Raw genomic sequence first — 20,970 nt, forward strand, 5'->3', positions numbered from 1 at the left:
ATTGGTTTTGACTGTCATATAGATTCTAGGACCTGAGTCTGTGGATCCATCTCAACCTAATTCAATTTCTTTTTCTGCTTCTTTTTCATAAACGATCATTTTGCTTCGTAAGTTTAATAAATGTAAACACGGCCGGTGAACTTAGAAACTGATCAATTGAACGACTGAAATACTTCTTTTCTGATAATGTTTTGAACAAAATAATTGTCATACATTCCCGCATTCGCTCCATACCTATGCAAAGATGTCTTCACTGTACGCCAAGTCGATTCTGTTTTATTTGTACAAGCCACACTTTATGAATTTACAAGTTATAAGCGAAGTTGCTTTTGTAGTAACGAGTCCATATAAGGAAAGTCACATGATCAGACACGTGACATCTTACGTCATTTATGTCCCGCCCATAAACAACAAGAAGTTGACAGTACAATTATTCGGCTTCACTTTCTATCGTAAAACTCTCGACCATAGTTTTAGACCATACTTTTCACGTCCAGCTCATTTTTGGGGTCCTTTTTGATAAAAAATGCCTCCTAACGGATTTCGGCACGCTTGCGTGTGCGCGCTTATATATAAGCAAAGCTGCCTTCGGCAGCTTCCGTACTGAAACTGCCGAGGGCAGCGGTTGCCTTACGGAAACCCCCGAAGTGGGGACCCAAATACTGCAGTTGACCCAATCAAGATGTCAAATGGCTGTATCCTATGACCGATGAGTGAAACAACGCAATACGGTCTGATAATTACACTCATGGAAAAGTCATGCAACTCACCATGCAATTTTTACAAGTTTAAGTAGTGAGCTGGTGTGCTCTCAAACCTGGAACCAGAAGCATATCTAATAGTTTTATGACTGTAGTCCAGATACCTTGCAGATACACCTGGCTGAGTTCTGGTCGCAGATATCCACCGTAGTTCCCCTGATGTCACAGTCACACTGCCGGCAGTAGGGGAAGATGCTGTGACCAGGGTCACATGTGTCACACTTTCGACCACTCACATTTGGAAGACATCTGGAAACAAGTCAAACCGTCAAAACTGTACAGCATCACATGCACTAGCAAACACTTTAACAGATCATTCACAGGAAGTGAAAAATAAGTACTGAGTGAGTCAGGTTAAATGTTTGCTCAAAACAGTTTTTCAGGCACAGTAGAGTGAAGGTGGAAATAAAGAAAGCCTGTGAAGCTGGTCTTAGTTTCGCATTACTTAGAAGAAACCAATGAGCATAAGTATGATGCTGACACATCAGTGCAAACTGGGGTTCAACCACACTATCCACACTGACCTGCACTTTCCTGTTGTCTGGTCACAGTTGAGGTCTTGACCCTGGACTCCTTGTATGTTGCACTTACACTCCTAGTGATGGAGATAGCATGTATGAAACTCAACATGCACAAAGGTATTTGGCCACATTGACAGGGGCAGACGACATGAGATTAATGGAAAAAAACAGTGGTCTTCGAGAAAATAGTCATTTTGATGTTCACAGACAAGACTGGTGGCTTTGTCTTAAGAGAATAAAATTCTACAATGTCCAGTTCGAAATATTTCTCACATTAAAAGAAAAGAAACAAGTATTCAAATGAGCAGACAATCATACCTGGCATCCAATGAGAGCATCAAACCCATAGGTCTCCGGCTCGCATCGGTCACACCTGTCCCCCTCCACATTGGTGGGGCAGATACATTCCCCATTCAGGGGGTGGCACAGGCCATACAGACAGCTACAGGCTGTAAGGACAAATATACTCACATACCAAATGTAAAGACAGATGATACTTGGCATTTCTTGTCAAACAAGTATTTGTTACAGTGTGACAATGTCCCCCTGTCGCTACAAAATGATACTGTAAATACTTTCCTTAAATTTAAGTAGAGTAGTCACACATTATTTAGGAGATAAACCTACTGTGTTTTGAAATTTTATGTAGTCCCACTGTAGAGTAGATACCTCTTTATTTTGAATCGAGCGCTTTCAAAACACAGTAGGTTTATCTCCATTCTACCATGACGGCAACAACGCTTTGAAAACGGTGCTCTCTTACAACGCGTAACAACACAGGTGCACAGGTCCGCAATCTTAGAACATTCCAAAAAGTGGTCACAGGTAGTTGTATATGCGACAATTATTACTAAAGTTAAAGATTAAAAATACCATAGTCGTCATTAGTTCAAAATAAGTGTTCAAAACACATAGGTTTTCAAAATAAGTTGACAAATAACACTCCAAACTTTGTCCAAAGAGAGATGTTTTAATTTCTACCAAACTGTTGTACACTGTGGACTGACCGTCATTTCTCGGAATTTTGGGAGGGATGTCATTTCTTGGAAATCGAACATACCATCATTTCTTTTGTAGGGGGTGACAGGTCATAGAAAAAGGTTTTAAAATGCTAAACGAATATATTTCTACAACAAACTTTATGAATTAACATTCTATTATACATTTAGCATGTGTCAGTGTTACTAGTTAGTTAGCAATTACCCCCAGTAAACAATAATAAAATCAAAATAAATGCCTCTCCACACCGAACTTGGATGTGGCAGAACTTGACCTACATCACGGTTACTCACACCTCGCAGCTGTTAATGGCTGACAATCTTGTGTTTACATTCTTTGTAAAGAGTTATAGAATGAAGCAAGATGACAACCCCGATCTATGATGTGGTTCAACATTAACATGTAGATGATCGGGGATTGATCGAGCATGCTGGTACATCCATATGTTTACCAGTGTGACAGGGTATGACTGAACAGCCGCTTTTTAGGCTGCAGACGAGCCAGATATTTTGAAATGAGGAATCTGCACGGCGTAACCTGTCAATTTCAAGATTTCACAGATCCAAAGCCAGATAGTGACAGAACTTAGACATTTGTGGCCCAGAAATAGTGGATCGTGTATGATTTTCTTAATTGTGCGTGTTCTGAAATGAATTTTCATCAAGTTTGAAAAGCTGTCACTTCAGTTGGGTGGTGGCTGACGGAGATGGCAACGAATATCAATCACAACAAAGGTTTGTAAACAACATGTTGTCATGAATAAAGTTTTTTCAAACAATTTTTATAATGTTCTATTTTACTTTCATTGTCGGTTGTTTCAATGAGGAAATAGCTTAAATTGTTCGGATTCTGGTCACCATAGAACATTTCTCTAACAGTTTCATAAACATTTCATTTGTATGCAAAAAAATGCCTTCATTAAATCTTTTAATGTCATCATTGAAGCAGTCAGGGTTGCAGCCTAGAACGCCCCAAGCATCGGATATCAAACTACCGTATTTCCTCTATTTGACTCTACGCTGTCTATTAATGTCGCGAGAGCCCTTGAATCGGTGTGTATTGGAGACCTGGCTGGTATTAGTGACCCAGTGTGTATTAGAGGAAAAAAAGATACCTTTTACGGTTTATATCGGGGTGAAATGATATTGCCTCTATGTATTCGTGTGCACATTTTTTTGTGAAAAGGCTTAAAATATTTGAAAGGGGTTTCCGTAGCAAAAAGGAAACCTCTTTTTAACCAACGAGAATCAAGCATTCATCAATGTCATGGTAGAATTCTCTATGATATCCCCATAGTTAGTAGTGACACCTGTAGCCATATGTGTCTGTATCAGTTCATATAATCAGGTGACAGTGTGGTCACGTACCCATCCATGAACTATTCACGCTCAACAAACATGGAGGCAATCTAATTCACCTTCATCTGGAAACCTTAATGACCTATTCTGCTCTAGAATCCTGATGGAAAAATATTCATAAAGGGGTCTGATGTTCTTTTTCAAACATGTACTATGAAAACTTACGTTTGCATCTTGGAAAACCAAAGTATCCAGGTTTGCAGGCTGTGCAGTTGCGACCAATCACGTTCTCCCTGCACTGACACTGTCCACCAAACTGATCACAGTTGAAGTTGAGAGACCCATCAATGTTGCAGTCACACTGAAGGGCACCATTGTTAAACTCTGAAGTCAGAGTGAAGACACTCTCACGACAGAACTTACTGTTACTTCTGAAACAGTAAAAACGTGCACAATACAGGTAAATACATATACATTCTGATATACAGGGAAGTTTTTTGTGTATTCTAAAATAAATGTGAAACAGATTGATGTGTACATACCTGAGTTCAAATCCATCATTAACACACTCAGTGAGGAAGTCGCCTGATTTATCAATGGGGTGAAGGTCAAGGTTACGCATGTTGTATTGATTGGCAGGAGCTATGAGGACATAGTCCTGAAAGAAAAAGAGTGGTAAGCTCAAATAGGTACAATGAAGGAAGGACAGCAAAAACACCGAAAATTAATTTGGAAACTTTAATCAATAAATAAACATCTGTTAACTAAAAAATAATTCACATGTCCAAATTTACTACCCAGGTAGCCAACACCCAATTTCCCGGCCTTAGCCGGATACTCGCTACAGCGCTTAAGAGTTGGGTACAAAATGTCTGAATGGGAATTGTTTTACCGCAGTCCTGGCAAAAACTATTTAGATACACATATAAAACGATCATGAATACACTGAAGTTGATAGAGGTTTTATCCTTACTTGAACATATAAAACGAATGCTTGCAGAGTCCGAAAGAATAATGAACATTAGCTATACTTGTAGTGTAACCATAGAATTTCTTTGTTAATGTCATTATACAGTATATCACATGACTAACCATGGATACATTTCATTGGTGATTCAGTTGTGAGGCTGCACAAGAACATTTCATTGGTCCTATTGCATAAACTACAAAAGAATATATCACTGGTCCATTCATTTGTAACCTGTAAACTATTTGAATGGCTCTTACCAGCCAGATGTCTCCACCTTGTGTATTGTTGAAGAGCATACGGACTACGGGAGACTTGATGGAGAGGAAGTTGCCACTGTCAGGGAACTGGATGGTGCCTCGGCAGCCAGATGTGCTGGGGCAGTACTGCGGTGTGAAGTACCCTGTACAGAGAGGCACACATATACAACAGAACAAACAACCATTCCTTATAGCACATCTTCCACTATCAAACATTTGCCATGAAGGCATACAGGTCATGAAGACATTGGCATTTTGACAATTGCTTTGGACAACCATTTTGACAAGTACTCATTGGACAGTTTGCAACTGATAGAACATTAAACTAGACCAGTAACATATCAGATGGTCATGATGACGACAGAGACAAATCACCTATGACCTCTGTCTGTCCCAAGCCCTAATTGTGAGAGGGACCTCTAGACTCATGTAGGACCTGTCTGTCGCCAGTCATGATGTCGACGGGGACCTCTTGACTCACCTCTTACCTGTCTGTTGCCAGCCGTGATGTCGACGGGGACCTCTAGACTCACCTCTTACCTGTCTGTCGCAAGCCGTGATGTCGACAGGGACCTCTAGACTCACATATGACCTGTCTGTTGCCAGTCGTGATGTCGACGGTGACCTCTAGACTCACCTATGACCTGTCTGTCGCAAGCCGTGATGTCGACAGGGACCTCTAGACTCACATATGACCTGTCTGTTGCCAGTCGTGATGTCGACGGTGACCTCTAGACTCACCTATGACCTGTCTGTCACCAGTCATAATGGTGAGGGGGACCTCTAGACTCCCTTATGACCTGTCTGTTGCCAGTCGTGATGTCGACGGTGACCTCTAGACTCACCTATGACCTGTCTGTCGCAAGCCGTGATGTCGACAGGGACCTCTAGACTCACATATGACCTGTCTGTTGCCAGTCGTGATGTCGACGGTGACCTCTAGACTCACCTATGACCTGTCTGTCACCAGTCATAATGGTGAGGGGGACCTCTAGACTCCCTTATGACCTGTCTGTCGCCAGTCGTAATGGTGACAGGGACCTCTGGACACACCTATGACCTGCATGTCAGTGGACCTGATGTTGACAATGACCTCTCGACTCACCTATGACCTGTCTGTCGCCGGCAGTGATTGTGACGGGGATGGTGAGGCCAACCTCTGAGGGCATGTAGAAGTGTACAACAAACACATGCTGGTTGGGATTGTCTATCTGACCCTCAATCTCAACAGTGGTCTGCAACATAAAGCAAAAACAATGAATGTTTGTCTTCTTAATTGAAAATGTAAGCATGAGAAATCAAAGGAAAACTGTTCGATGAAACTGTCTATGTGTGTAACTTACATTCATGTACAAGAAATAAGTTCTCACCATAATGAAGTGCAAAAGATTTATAGCGAACTGATATCTGATCACCGACAAGCCCATCTACCACTAATTAGTGACATGTATAGCGAACTGACAAATCTCAATGAAGTGTTACTGACAATTGTATGCAATCAGAGGCGTATCAACACAATCGCGGCGAATCAACACAATCACTGGTGAAGATTCATCCTTGTTAAACTTGCATTATGTTACTCTTACCTGTCCATGTAATTGGACTAATCTTGTCTGTAAAACAAACTTTTTAAGTGAATCACCGGTAGATGCAGGAGGAAAAGTGTATGTGTATTGTGTTTTGTTTTAGCCAAGATGGCAGATGTTTCCAACAGAAAAAAATATATAATGGACCTATATAACGAACTGATTTCTCCAGTCTCTTGTAGTTTGTTATATCCATGTTCTACTGTACATAGACACATTAAGATACTCACACTTGTAGAGTTGAGCTTGACAAGTCCAACATTGGGATCCTGCATATTATATGGGAGTTCTGTGGCAAGTCTATCTTGGTTAGGAGACTGTTCAAAATCTACACGGAATGATCCAACAGGTGATGAATATGTTGAGGGGATACACCTGGAAGGAGGAGTATGTTTGTACAGATTGTATTTGTAGAAGGTCCACAGACCTAACTAAGCCAGCAACACCAGATGACCACTACACTTACTTACACTATCAAACTGACATTACCATTTGGTAACCAAAACAATTACACCCCAGCCCATGTGTGCAAGAGAAATCAGTTCTGAAAACGTCTCCTACAGCTACAACAAAATGTCTTTATTCAAGACAACTTCAAACAGTGCAGGTAGCGAGTCAATGTTTAACACTGCAGTCAACAATATTCCAGCTATATCACATTTGGACCAGGCAAACCAGTCATTGAAAGCACAAGCATCAAACCACAGCACCAGTGTGATGTCACACAATCAGTCAGGTCATAAAGTCTGATCATTCAATGCCAATTTTACTTGGCTACTATGAGGTACTGGGGATTCCTCTAGGGCCCACTTGCACAAAGCAATCTTAGCTCTAAGATGATCTTAACTCCCATACTTTAACACAGGCTTACAATAGCCTTAGTGCTAAGACCGTTTGGTGCAAGTGTTCCCTGATGTAGAATCCACACACACAGTGATTTGGATGATTTTTAGTTGAATTCTTCTACAATTGAAGTCTGAAGGAATACAGTCGACTCAAAGGCCTTTTGATATACAAAACTGCAGATGATACATGGCATAGTATACATACACTCCATTGACTTGGATGCAGATGATACATGGCATACATACATACACTCCATTGACTTGGATGCAGATGATACATGGCATAGTATACATACACTCCATTGACTTGGATGCAGATGATACATGGCATAGTATACATACACTCCATTGACTTGGATGCAGATGATACATGGCATAGTATACATACACTCCATTGACTTGGATGCAGATGATACATGGCATAGTATACATACACTCCATTGACTTGGATGCAGATGATACATGGCAAAGCATACATACACTCCATTGACTTTGATGCAGATGATCCTGGGTCTGATGTAGTTGGTTGACCACTGACCATAGGGAATAGCAACAACTGACTCCTGAAATACATAAAACATATATCATAAAGTTTCCTTCTTATATTCCCTGTCCTCTTCTTTACATCAGCTAATGCACCTTAATCCAACTTAATAGTGGTCCTGCAACAATCCCTTCTTCTAACAGAACATCATGAATCTGCAGTAAATGAAGATCATCAAACTTAGAAAACACTCAAGTTGACAGACATTACATACGAGAAGATGGAACACAACTAGGAGTGGGAGGAGTCCACATTTACTACCCGGGTTCCCGACCCTACCACTTAGCCGTTCCCATGAATTGAGCTCAAAATATCCAATTTGGAGTTGCTTTAGCGGAGCCCTGGAAAAAACTATTCACATACACACATAAAATTATATGATCATGCATGCACTGAAGTTGACTGAAGCTTTATCAAACCTCAAAAAAAAGAAAAGACAAAGACAGAAAGAAATACAAGTATTAGCGACTTGTTGTGTAACCATGGAGTTATATTGTTTTTGTCGTTAAAACAATGTCACGTGACTAACTATGGGTCTGGGTAGTCCTGTGGGAAACCGGGTAGTCCTGTGGGAACCTGGGTCCTGCTCAGGACCCACCCGACCCAAGAAACCGAGTTAACTGTGCCAACCCTAAACATAACGCTGTTAAGATTAGACAAGTCAAAGGTGTACACAGTAAACTGCTATTGCACTGAAAGTACTTACAATGGCTGCCTCAACATTGTCATCGCCCCGGATGGTGAGTGAAACGTAGCCTGTGCTGATATTGAAGACAGCTACCATGCCCAACTCATCGTTCAGCACCTGGCGACACAGGGAGCTGGAAGAAATACAGAGCCGCCATCATCATCAAGGTAACAACCATACTAGATACTTGGATAGAAACTCAAAGATGTCAAAATGTACCATCAATGAGATGTTGAAGAATTCTTTGATACATTCTAATGTCTCATGCAAGATCATTTTCTGTGAATTTCAAATACTTGAAATGTCTGGTTCCTTGAGTGATGCCACATTTGAACATACAGTTAACTACGGTTATAACAATCGTTATAACCCTAGTTCTATTAAAATGTAAATTGGGGGCTCTCAGTTGCACACAACCTCATTTGGGCTTCACAAGTCATTCCATGCCCTGTATACTGCATAGGAATGGCTTGTGGCCCCCAAAGAACCTTTCTTCCAAATTTACAGCCCAGGGCCGGCACGGTCTCAGGACTTGTTCATTACCCTCAGGGTAACTAGCATTCATTCACTCAGGTCGGCACGACCCTTACCTTTTCATTCATACCCGCGGGTATGTCTTTGTATTTAACAACCGAGTAGCCCCTAATAATTGCCAATGTTATTCATAAATATTTTCATGAATCCTATTGTTTTGTTGATAATGCACAAAGCACATATTCAGTATATATACAGCAGATGGACAGGACCAAGACAACAGTTCATCATATACGTCAGTTATAAGGGTGTTCGTTATAAACAGAGTATACTGTATTACATTTGACAAGATTGAAGGGTAAATAATAAGGACATTTAAATGTGCTTCTTGTCTCAATTGTACAGATGTCATTGACAGTCCAGATCCCTTGATGTAAAGAATCTTCGATTAATATTTTGCTTCAAGGCTGTCCTAATCCCTCAGCGCAAAATGCTGATCACCCCTCACCTGTACATGCATTCGTTGAGTCTGAGTTTGGCCTTGCTTCGGCCGGCCTCGGAGGCCACGTCCACGTCCAGGTTCTGCACCAGCCCCTGTGGGTTGTGGTAGTTGAAGACCAGCACATAGTCCCCTGGGTCCGGGATCACAAGGTCAAGGTAGAAGAAGGTCTGCCATGGCAACAGGTTATAGTTCAGTACAACATGGAGGTGACATCACAACAAATCTCCACTGCCACAACCGTGTGGATTGGTCAGAGTTTGGTGAACTTGTTTGTACTTTAACGACATGCACTGTTGCATTAAACCTGAGGATAGGGTTACCTCAAAACTATTAGAGAAGTTGACAGTGAAGAAAATGTCTGTTGAAAATCTAAAAGATTATATAGTGTGATGACAGCCAAAACAGGAATTTATGACCATGATATAATAGAGGTAAGGTATTAAAAAAGGAATTATGACTTTTGTAAAGATATGATCTCTCTTACAATGATGTAAACGGAGTACTATTGTGAAAACACTGAGGTCAGCCATCCTCATAAACTCAGTCAAGATTGTTCCACTGTCCCCTGGTCATCCCTTCTGTACTTTTTATATAAACATCAATATTTAGGATCACTTTTTCTACAACAAAGGGAGAGTAGCCATGGCCTTTGACATACCAATTTGTTAGTTAACATTTAGCCTGCTGAATTTCTAGCACAATTCTTAAGCCAGCATAAGGCACTATAAATAGGGTGGGTGATTTTAAACATTCAAGGCATCTTTAAGCATGGGACAAATGAACAAATATTGTGTCACCATCTTACAGCTTACCTGGTTGGCATTCAAGTGTGCCATGCCTGTGGTTCCAAGTTCATCCACTACATCACCATCAGGATACAGACTCACACTGACCCTCTGTTGGTCCTCGATGACATAGCCATCCTCACCTCGCACAGTGGGGTACCAGGATATGTCTGGGTACTGGTAGTGCAGGCAGCTGCAAGGGTAACAAACAGTGTTTGGGGTTATGCAAGCAATGCACTACAAGGTGTTTACAAAATAACATGCTGGCTGCAATAGCATAACACAACATCTGAAGTCCACAAACAGACCAGATCAACCTGACAACATTATAGTTTTACTCTGCTGTCAACGGCAATATTCCAGCTATATCACTGTACATAGTTGAGTTTGAGCCAGACAAAGCAGTGACTGAAAACATGCGTAACTATCAACATCATTGGGGCATGATGACATGCAAGCAATCGAGCCACAGAGCCTCATCACACAATGTGTTGTAGTTGCTTCTTACAACAAGCATGGGTCAAAGGACCAATTCTACATCAGAATGACCAAAGGCAGGGTCCTCCACCTAGGAATGACTAACTTCCAACAGTGAGTCAGAGAGTTGTGTTTAAAGCCACTCTCAACAATATTCCAGTCACATCACATAAAGTCAGCTTCATGATGAAAGCTCTAAGCGATGCAGGTCTCAGACGTTTACCACTTAAAGCCCCATCTGCGGTAGTAACTACCGCACTCTAGTGGGCGGAGCTTATACAAGTGATCTGACAGGTCAATATGACGTCATCATAAACACATAGATTTCATTGGTTAATGCGTAAACGGGTGACGTCATGTAAACACCCACCCACGTGGGCCGTTTGACAACAAGGACGTAAGTTTTAATGGTAATATAAATATCTAACAAACGATTCCAAGACTTTTCAACAAACGCGTTCATCTTTGGTTTCAAAACTTACTTGCCATGTCGTATTCACATCTTCATAAAATGATACCGTGTGAATGTCCACGATTTATCCAACACACAAATTATAGTTCTAGATTTCTAGACTAGAACGAAATATGTTTGTCGTAATGCATATGAGCAGTGTAAATGAACAAGAAACATAATATATGTTGGGGCACCAATCGTTATCCTGTGGTGTACGGTATATCTGCAGTTTATAAATAGCATTTCTCACAATATATACGGCAATCGGTGATTTCAACAATGTTTTTCTTCGTTGTGTTCATCTTGCCTCATCTGGATGACAACGATCGTGTAAAAAAACCTGGTCAAAAATATTTTCAATTGATCAAAGTAGTTTCTTGTCGTTTTTTCATTGCCCAGTAGCAATGTATTTTGACAAAGTCTAACTTGTCCGATGAAGCTCCTCATGCCGAAGTAACTCGATCCGTGAAACTTGGCGGGTCCGAGTGACCCAGATCCCTTTTGATTGGCATGCCAAGTGTCATTTGCATAAGGCCATCTATATTGTTTGTATGTGTTTCTCCCCTCAAGCCTCAACTAATCAGAGAGCGGGCGGACGAAATAAAATATATGACTTATCAAAAAATGCCTTTTAATAATTGTGTAAGTAATGTTATGACATTTTAAAAAAACACTTGATACTAGAATCAAGTCTATGAATTAATTTATGATGTAGATCGATTCGCTTTGCTTCGGAAACGAATTTTTAATAAACAACGGAACAAAGATAAAGTTGACCTGGTTTTATGACGGTGCAGTTGTAGATGTAGAAGTATTTCTTTTATTAGATCGGTGGGCAATTTTCCACTGCCGCAGCAAAATTGAGACACGAAGACATTATATTATTTCACGTCGGAATGGAGATAAATATATTCAAATACGGACAGCCTCACAGACTTCGAAACGATGTTCAGATAAATATTTGTTCACATTAGTTCTGTCATGTGCGTGAAAATGGGTTTCATCATTACTTTCATCAAGCTTACATTCAGGTCGCTTGCTACTTTGGCAGTCGTGTTTTGTCTCGAAGCTCAAAGCAACAATGTTTCTCTCAGATACATTTTTCTCTCCATCCATTACGAGCATCTGTCATAATGTCAGTGCCTCAACAAATCTTCCTGGGCAGTTGAATTCAACAATGTAATACACACGGCCTCATTCATGGCGTCATCGCAAAGATTTCTTCCACCATGTGATCAGGGTTACGACCTTGGGATAAATTAATAAATTATTTTGCATTTTTAGAAAATATTATTTTTTTCGTGAATATTATAATTAAAAAATATCCCGTAGATGGTACTTTTTCATTGCACTGGGTATTTCTTTTATTACTTTCTAAAACTTTCTATTTTCGCATTTCTGACCACGCGATCTCCTAGCAACCACGCCCCATGAGCGCATCGAGTTGCTGCTTACAACTGTGAAGATCTTTGCAATTTCGCTTGTCTTCAATATGAGCAACAGAAGATTTTCATGTGAAGCCTACGTTGACGAAGAATTGTTCGAGATAATCAGGGAGCCTTATGTCATTTCGATTATGACATTGGTGACTTTATCGTGGAGAAAGTTCCAGTTCAAGATGACATCATTCCGATTCACAACTCGAATCGACAAGATGGCGCCTCTCTTCCCGCCCTTGTAAGGGCAACAGAAACTTTGATAAATTCAGTGACGATTCTTGGGATTAGTGAATCAGTGTCACAGCTAGATTTCATTGTGGAACCAGATGAAGCCGAATATGTATGTTCGCACTTCTTTTGTCAACCATGCGTGACACGGCACAGGCAATCGCAGTTAAGGAATGGTGCGGCCAGCATGTTGCAGAAATTCGTCGATTCGAGCACATTGCTTCTGGACGAAGTGTTTGGAGAGATCGTAGATACTTGGACTTGAAGAAACGGAATTAAACGTTGCAGCAGATCAGAGACCATATAATATTATATGGTCTCTGAGCAGATGAAGGATTGGTGTGGACAAAACGGGAAAGGGATCCCAGATTGTATTTAAAACTTGTGCGCAAAGTGTATCCAAATACCCCGAACAAAAATACATGGGACAAGTGTGGATCTAATGATCAAACTCAGTTTTTTTGTGTGAAAATTCTGTGAAAGTGAAGGAAATTCATAATTAAAGTTGTCTTGGAATATGTGTATTGGAGTTTTCGTTTATCGTAAGTACAATATTATCTGGATACGCCTTCTATAGGTCAAATCATCAAATATATTTCGTTACTTATTTACCAGTTGCTTATGTGCATTGTTATTTTGATACACGTGACATATTCATCTATTGTAGTCAAGTTGAGGAATATTGGCGTAACTTCTGGTGCTTCAAGTTAGGCCCCTTCCTAAACACTAGTTGAAAAATCTGTAATAATTTACGTTTTATGAATATAAACTGATTATTGTGTGGCACAAATCTAACTGTTGAATGCAAATGACCAAAACTAAACAAGTATCTGTAATTTTCGGATAGAACTGAAAGAATCGCGTCGTCAATTTCGTATTTAAGTATCGTTACTGTTACATTAACCGAAACTGATGTTCTGCCGTAAAAATATACAACACAATACACTTTGACCACAAATGCATTAAATGTGTCACATGTACACATGACCATGTGCTTTGCTATTTATAGCGCTAACGTAATTAAGCTCCGCCCACTGTGATTGATGCAGACGCCAAACACGATCGATTCGATTTTTTATGATAAAACTACAGAAAATTTATTTACTTATATCTTGATATGGAGCCATTTTTTGTATCCATGGTTTGTTATTCAAGTTGATACGAAGTTTGACGGTCAATGGTGATCTTGTTCCCGTATGGTTTTCAAAAAACCTCTCCCGACACTCGGTTGTGTTTACATTGTCAGTCATTGTTCGAAACTGAAACACCGCCACCTTGCGGGCTATTTATAGTCAGGGTGGGGCTTTAAGTGAAACACACAAGCACAGGTCTGGTGCTGACAAACCTTGAAACTTAATATGGGTGAAGAACCAGGATTTGAACCCACTATCACAGGTTTGTGGAGTGGGATGCACAGAGAACTGCTCCATACTTTCGACAGAAAGGGTGAGGTACAACTTACGGGCCTTGGTCTCCAGGGACAGTACAAGGTTGAATAATCCTTTTCTGTAGAACACTGGCCTCATAGTAGCCTTGTGGTATCAGCACAAAGTAGTCCTGAAATAAACATGACTTTCTTGCAACAGAATTCTATAGCCTTGTTGCTTTCAAGATTTCATGATAGTCAAACCCTGACCAAAAATAACTTTCTTGAAGACATTATCCTCTCTTAAAATTGTAGACTGTAATGTCACAATAAAATTAAACTGCAACCTAATCAGTGCTGAAAATATTGCAACCAATAATACTCTTATATAACAACTGTTTTGAAACAAGTTTTCAAAAGTAATCATAAAAAGGACACAATGAAATATCAGTAATTGATAAGTCTGGTATGTAACGATGCTCACCAAGAATACACTGTCTGGGACTTTGGTGGAGATCCTCCACCTCCCAGGGTTCAACACAAAGGTAGAGCCCGTTGCTGTGCTGCCAACCTTGCTGAAGGCAGGGTCACGGTTGGGCAGCAACACAATCTCACTGGACTGCTCAATGTCGGTGGAGATGTCTGGTGAGAGAGTTACCTCCCCCTTGACCGTGTTGTCATTGCGGTTTATGTAGCGGTAGATTATCTGGTACAGGCTGGGCTTGTTGATGTATATGTCCAGCACAACCTCTGGCTGTAAAGACGACAAGGCTATCGGTAATGCTCATCTTCCATTGAAATGTCTGGCGTTTGAGTACATATTTTAACAAAATCATAAACTTCAAAGAATATAGACTACTTTTATAAGTTATCATCTGACCCAAACTGTCCAGTTCCTGTCAATGTATATCAAATCAATAGACTTGCCTGGATGTCAATAAGAATGGCATATCCCCTCCAGGAATAGCCCGGGAAGATCCTCTCATCGTAGCCGTAACGGATCTGAGCACCCTCTGGCGTTGTGCCATCCTCAATCTCATACTTATACTGGTGCAGGTCGGGGTAGAAGTGGGACTCTATCGGCCTGAAAGTACATGACACAACTCCACAAATGTGTCTCCTTCTAGCATACAACTCCAATACTATTAAACAATGAATACATAAACTGCCCTGCAGAAATCATGCTACTAATTGCTACAATTGCACCCACAGGATCATGAGTCATGATACCCATGAAAACATGGTACCTTCCTTTGCTGAAGACAAAAACTTTCACATCTGATACAATATATTTCACTCCTATAATATGGGTTATCATAATCAACTCCTGAAACAAATTTTAATAGACTCAGAATTTAGATTAGTGGATAAGGTTGCAGACGGGTTCAGTTGAAAATGTTATACCAGATGGGTAATTTTGTGATGGAAAAACAACTGTCAATGATTACTGATTGAAAAATTGTTTGGGTACATACAAATCACATTTCTGTCCTGCAACTCTGGGTTTGCAAACACACTGTCCATTGTTCTTGTTGCAGGATGTTGTGATGGAGCCTCCAACATCACAGTTGCAGTCTGAAGGAAGAGGTCAAAGGATGTATATGATTTGATATAAGTACTATAACAAGTTCTGAGGTTGAGAACTATACTTAGGATCTCCACTGTCCCATATTGTAAGTACAAACACAACTCTGGGTAGCTAATGTTTTCACTTTCTTTACCAACAGCTAAATTTAGGGTACCTCCTGTTTTTATTTCACTGCTATCTACGACATATTACAAATACACACAAGAGTTATCATAAGATGACAAATCCTCCCGGACCCCACAAATACAAAAGAACAAATCATCTGGCTGTTACTTTTTGTCCAACTTGATGAGAGAATTTCTATCTAATCTGTCTGTCTGTGTACAAGAGTAGTTATTGAGCTATCAAAACAACACCATGGAATTGGGATTCGGATCTTTGTATTTCCATGTCAGGTACACACCAGATGAACAGAGTCAAAGTCAAACTTTTTCCCATGGAATTTCTTTATCTTTTTTAAATTCCTAAATAGCAAAATGTAACACTTCAGGATCTGTTTCATATATCTGCCAATTTGTTTTTTAAACATATTGAATGTTTTTCGATTAATGCTCCAGAAACGAAATGATTACAGACAACAGACAATGGACAGACAGACGAGACGTCAACTATATTCCCCTGCATTATACGAAGGGGGGAATAATAATCTGCAAACTTCACAATAACAACAAATCAGAACATTAATCAGTATGTAAATTACCTACACTATAATTTGGAGGGACGATCAATGTTTTCTGTGTATTAGTAAAATGATGTGAACTTACCTTGGCAACCAAACGGATTTCCCTCCATGAGACCAAAGTAGCCATCAAGACACTGGTCACAGTTCTGTCCCCCAGTGTCTGGCTTGCACATACACTGTCCCGTGTTGGTGTCGCACACATTGATTGCACCCAGCGTGCCGGGCCGGAAACACTTGCACTCTGCAATACATCATGCCAACAATGTTTGCATATATATTTTAAATATCTTTTGAGTCATAATCTGTATGAGATTGTCACAGTTACATAAATTCCAAAAGGGCTGCAGTGACGAAATAGACAGGAAAGTATTCTCCCTCCTTACATATTTGGCAGTCTCTCTTAAATGAAAACAAATCCTTGATACATTCACAATTCATTGTCCTAAAAATATTATTTCAGAGATAACATGTTTTTCTAACTTTCAAAGAGGCTGCATTTTTTTCTCCTGACAACAGATAGATGTTTGCTCTTCTGCAGTATTTGTTTCAAAACATTCCTTACATTGTGAGCAGCATAATACAACATTTCATACCAGTTAAAATACACCCCATGTCACTTCATACTTTCCTAACTGCTGCATAAAATAGGGAAGTTTCAATCCAAGATTTTCAACCAACTGTACCTTCACATCCACTTGGGTTGTTCCTGTTGAGGTTCCAGTAGCCAGGGTTACAGGTGTCACAGATGCGCCCCATCACCTCGTCCTTGCACTCACACAGCTGCCCTTTGGTGACCGTTCCACAGCCCCCAAGGGGATAGCCAGGGATCTCCTTTGCTCCAGCAGGGTTGCAGTTGCACTCTACTCACACATCATACACTCATATTTATAACTGAACCTATTAATGGCATCCACAAAAGGCCACAAGAACTATGTTCATATGTTTAACACCAATACAAATAACATCATGATTTTATTATAGCCATATTACAAGAAATTTAGAAAGCTAATAAAATAGCAAGACTTGTGTAATTTTTTCACCTAAACTCCTACTGTTTATATTCATAACAGAAGAGTCAGCTCGGAAGATTGTGTTGTGATCTGTTTTCATTAATGAGATTCATAAGGTTCTAAAAATGAAAGTTCAACAGAATAAGAATAATAACAAAAAAGTACTGGATATTAGATTCCATATTCACTTGTATAAGAAAAAAACAAGTGAAGTGAAGCTAAATGGTTGTGTAATATACAGCGATATTTACCTGATATTTGTAATGGTCAGCTATTTCATGTCTGAAAACCCTGAAGCAATTACGCATAATGCCATGAAGTGGTCCATCAACATGTTACGTAGCTCACCTTCACAGTACGGGTAGTTGTAGAGGCCCTCCTGACACTTGTCACACATGAGCCCCTGGAAGTTGCGTCTGCACGAACACTGGCCTGTTGTCTGGTCACACGTCCGCGCCAGGGACCCATATAGGTCACAGTTGCAGGCTAGGGGAGGAGAACAGTGAAGTATGCATCTCATAATTTGTCAGGTTACTGTCTTCTGGAGGATGTCTTGAGATTTTCTATGATACATGTGTGAGGCGCAACCCTGCACAGCAAATTGTGGCACTTTAGATGAATGGGTCAACTGTGCCCCTGCCTTATCTTGATGAGAATATATTCATTCCTGAGCTTGCTCACATTAAATGTAGCAAGGTTTCTATTGCTATCAATTATTTCTTTGTTTGATCACAGCTTAGCAAATCTTCAGGTCTTTATTCTAAACAGGAAAGTTAAGTCACAGTGCCCCTGTCTATGCCTCCAAAGAATAAAGTAGTCATGTACTCACGGACACAGTCAGGGTATCGGTAGAAGCCTGGTGCACAGCGGTCACACTTGTAACCTCCAAAGTTGGATCTACAGCGACATTGGCCACTGTCTGCACAGATTGGGCTGATGGATCCGATGTCAGCACAGGCACACTCTGGAAGAAAGTGGACATGGAAGTGCTTCTCTTATATCATGACCATTTTCCTCATATACCAAGCCCTACAAGCAATTTATGACATTCGGAAAGGTCATCTACAAACGTTGCAGATTTGGGTTCAATAGAATGAATAACTGAAAAACACATTTGGATGAATTTGGTATCATCATGTCTATTTGTTGTGTTTCATGTATCGTAATGAAGGCCACATATCACAGTTTTGATGTTATCTTTCACCTTTAAAATTTAGTTTAAATAAACTGTTGTCTTTCTGCATAGGACTCACCTCTACAGTCGGGGTAGCTGAAGTAACCGGGGGTACACCTGTCACACTGTAGGCCGGAGAAGTTTGGTTTACAGAAGCAGTCTCCAAGCTGCTTGTCACAGATCTCACCTTTCGTTCCCTGGGGGTCGCAGTTACAATCTGGAGGAGCAACACACACCCTATCAACGATATATACAAGCACCTGCGCCCAGCAGTCTCATACACCTCACTTCACTGGTAATACATTTGCAACACCAGAGTCACTGACTGAACCTTACGCAGGATAATAAATTTCCATGTACCAGTACACAAAGGTGATCGATATCCTTCACAAGGACAAGGTATTCATTTTCAACCTATTATACCTATCACACCTTAAGGCAATATTTTCGTAAGTTCAAATTTGTACTCCTTTTTCTGCCATTAACTTCACATTGACAATTGGATCTGAACATGTCTGGGTTATAAGAAAACACCCACACTTTGAAAGAAAAGCTATCCAGCTATTGACAACTTACAGTCACAGTTGGGGAAGTTGAAGTAGCCATCTGCACACATGCTGCAGTCCCTGCTGCCGTAGTTCTGGGTACACTGACACTGCCCGTTGCTGATGTCACACGTGGTGGTGGGGGAGCCGATGCTGTTACACACACAGGCTGCAAAACACAACCTACATTAACTGAGATGTGCTGTCTCTGTCTGGGGTCACTGACACTGTTGGACCAGGAGGTTGACCCAACAGCTTATCCGATGGATTGGATGTTTTGTCAAACTCTGTGTGACAAACAAGGTTGTTACTATAAACTGACAACAGACTGTTCCAAATGGAACATTTGCAGACATTAGCATATTTTTTGTAATACTAATCTTTCGGGTCCCTGTGAACCAAATCAAAGTATCGTTGCATAACCAATTTCAGAACTGTTAAGACAACATTGCTGATCAAAACTTTATGAATAACAACTTTTGCAGTTTACGACATTTTGATGTAGATTCAAGCTTGATATTGTAAAATATCGATTGACTCAAGTGATGTCACCTGTTCTCTAAGACCTGATTGGTTGCTATTTCAGTTTCCACGAAAGAACAGCCATGTATGATGCACAGTTCTCACAAAGCTCTTGCAAGTTGGCATAAAAACTCCAAAAGTAATTTAAAGTTTGAATGAAACCTATACACAAAATATTTAAGGTTGGTCAACATTAACATTTTAGAGTGTTCAAACTATTATTTCACTTTTACTTTTCAAAATGACACGGGCTTCAACATTCTGAATAACCATGTTCTGATATGTGTACCCCATCAGGGGACAATGACACGTAATCAACCAAGTCACCGAGCCTGACCGCCCAATCCACTTGGTTGCCTCTTACAACCAGCATAGGTTGTTGGGATCTATTGTAACTCACCATCAGATGTACTGATAATAACAGTTACAGCACTTACGCTGGCATGTCGGGAAGTTATAGTACCCCAGTGCACACATGTCACACTTCTGTCCGTCAAAGTTGGGTTTGCAGGGGCAGCTTCCACTCTGTACAGTACAGATAGAGCCCTCTGTACCATTGAAGTCACAGTCACACGGGATGCAAGAAGGGTAACCATAGTAGCCCACACTGCATCTGAATTATAAGAAATTTCAACATTGTAAAGCATCATCTTCATAAGCAATTCCAGTGAGAGCTTGTTTTAAAGTAATGGGGCCAACTATGAGAAAGAGTACAGTTTTATGCCGCTTTTACAATATCATAGCTGAGGACACCAAAAAATGGGCTTTAAATGTAGTACCTATGTGGGGAATTGAACCTGGGCCTTCAGCGTGACGAGTGACCACTTTAACTACACGATTATGCATAAGCCCCCAGCTGTGAGAACTATGAACATGAAGAATATGATCTTCAACATGAGCACTATCACCATATCATCTCAATAGTCTGTGCTTTCTGCAAGATCAAGACAGCTATAACCTTGATAAATGTATTTTCTTAACACTGTCAAATGTTTTATGCAGCTACACTATTTCAATGATGTCACACTGAGTCAGCTGGATGCAGGAGGAAAGCTTGAGGCAATGAAGGTCTCAGACCTTAACAGCCAAGTTGAAACCCACAGGTATGGCACTAACAAACACAAGAAATATAATCAGGCCAAATCTGGGAATCGAACCAACAATCATAGGTTTCTAGCACCTGCTAATTGCGGTGACTCTGACAACTTGGACAACCCATTCACCCTCTAAGCAATGAATAGGGTTCAACCCCTCC

The 20,970-nt window shown here is 40.4% G+C and overlaps 1 protein-coding gene across 1 annotated transcript in view; it reads right to left on the reverse strand.

The window, feature by feature from the left end:
• The window catches only part of LOC139480317 (laminin subunit alpha-like), a 100,065-nt gene that overhangs the window by 54,720 nt on the left and 24,375 nt on the right, over nucleotides 1-20,970 (reverse strand). Inside the window, exons 8-30 of the mRNA XM_071263370.1 lie at nucleotides 20,153-20,328; nucleotides 19,225-19,362; nucleotides 18,728-18,865; nucleotides 18,304-18,438; nucleotides 17,823-17,960; nucleotides 17,148-17,324; nucleotides 16,547-16,705; nucleotides 15,670-15,769; nucleotides 15,122-15,278; nucleotides 14,679-14,948; nucleotides 14,291-14,385; nucleotides 10,258-10,423; nucleotides 9,452-9,612; nucleotides 8,488-8,602; nucleotides 7,718-7,800; nucleotides 6,623-6,767; nucleotides 5,912-6,041; nucleotides 4,807-4,949; nucleotides 4,122-4,237; nucleotides 3,805-4,010; nucleotides 1,601-1,731; nucleotides 1,286-1,356; nucleotides 866-1,010 (exon numbers count right to left, since the gene is read on the reverse strand). Coding sequence (XP_071119471.1) covers nucleotides 866-1,010; nucleotides 1,286-1,356; nucleotides 1,601-1,731; nucleotides 3,805-4,010; nucleotides 4,122-4,237; nucleotides 4,807-4,949; nucleotides 5,912-6,041; nucleotides 6,623-6,767; nucleotides 7,718-7,800; nucleotides 8,488-8,602; nucleotides 9,452-9,612; nucleotides 10,258-10,423; nucleotides 14,291-14,385; nucleotides 14,679-14,948; nucleotides 15,122-15,278; nucleotides 15,670-15,769; nucleotides 16,547-16,705; nucleotides 17,148-17,324; nucleotides 17,823-17,960; nucleotides 18,304-18,438; nucleotides 18,728-18,865; nucleotides 19,225-19,362; nucleotides 20,153-20,328 — 3,295 coding nt within the window. The remainder of the gene's footprint in view (nucleotides 1-865; nucleotides 1,011-1,285; nucleotides 1,357-1,600; nucleotides 1,732-3,804; nucleotides 4,011-4,121; nucleotides 4,238-4,806; nucleotides 4,950-5,911; nucleotides 6,042-6,622; nucleotides 6,768-7,717; nucleotides 7,801-8,487; nucleotides 8,603-9,451; nucleotides 9,613-10,257; nucleotides 10,424-14,290; nucleotides 14,386-14,678; nucleotides 14,949-15,121; nucleotides 15,279-15,669; nucleotides 15,770-16,546; nucleotides 16,706-17,147; nucleotides 17,325-17,822; nucleotides 17,961-18,303; nucleotides 18,439-18,727; nucleotides 18,866-19,224; nucleotides 19,363-20,152; nucleotides 20,329-20,970) is intronic.

The sequence above is a fragment of the Haliotis cracherodii genome, unplaced genomic scaffold, assembly GCF_022045235.1.
Source record: "Haliotis cracherodii isolate W230 unplaced genomic scaffold, xgHalCrac1.p SCAF_4, whole genome shotgun sequence".
NCBI classification, from domain to species: domain Eukaryota; kingdom Metazoa; phylum Mollusca; class Gastropoda; order Lepetellida; family Haliotidae; genus Haliotis; species Haliotis cracherodii.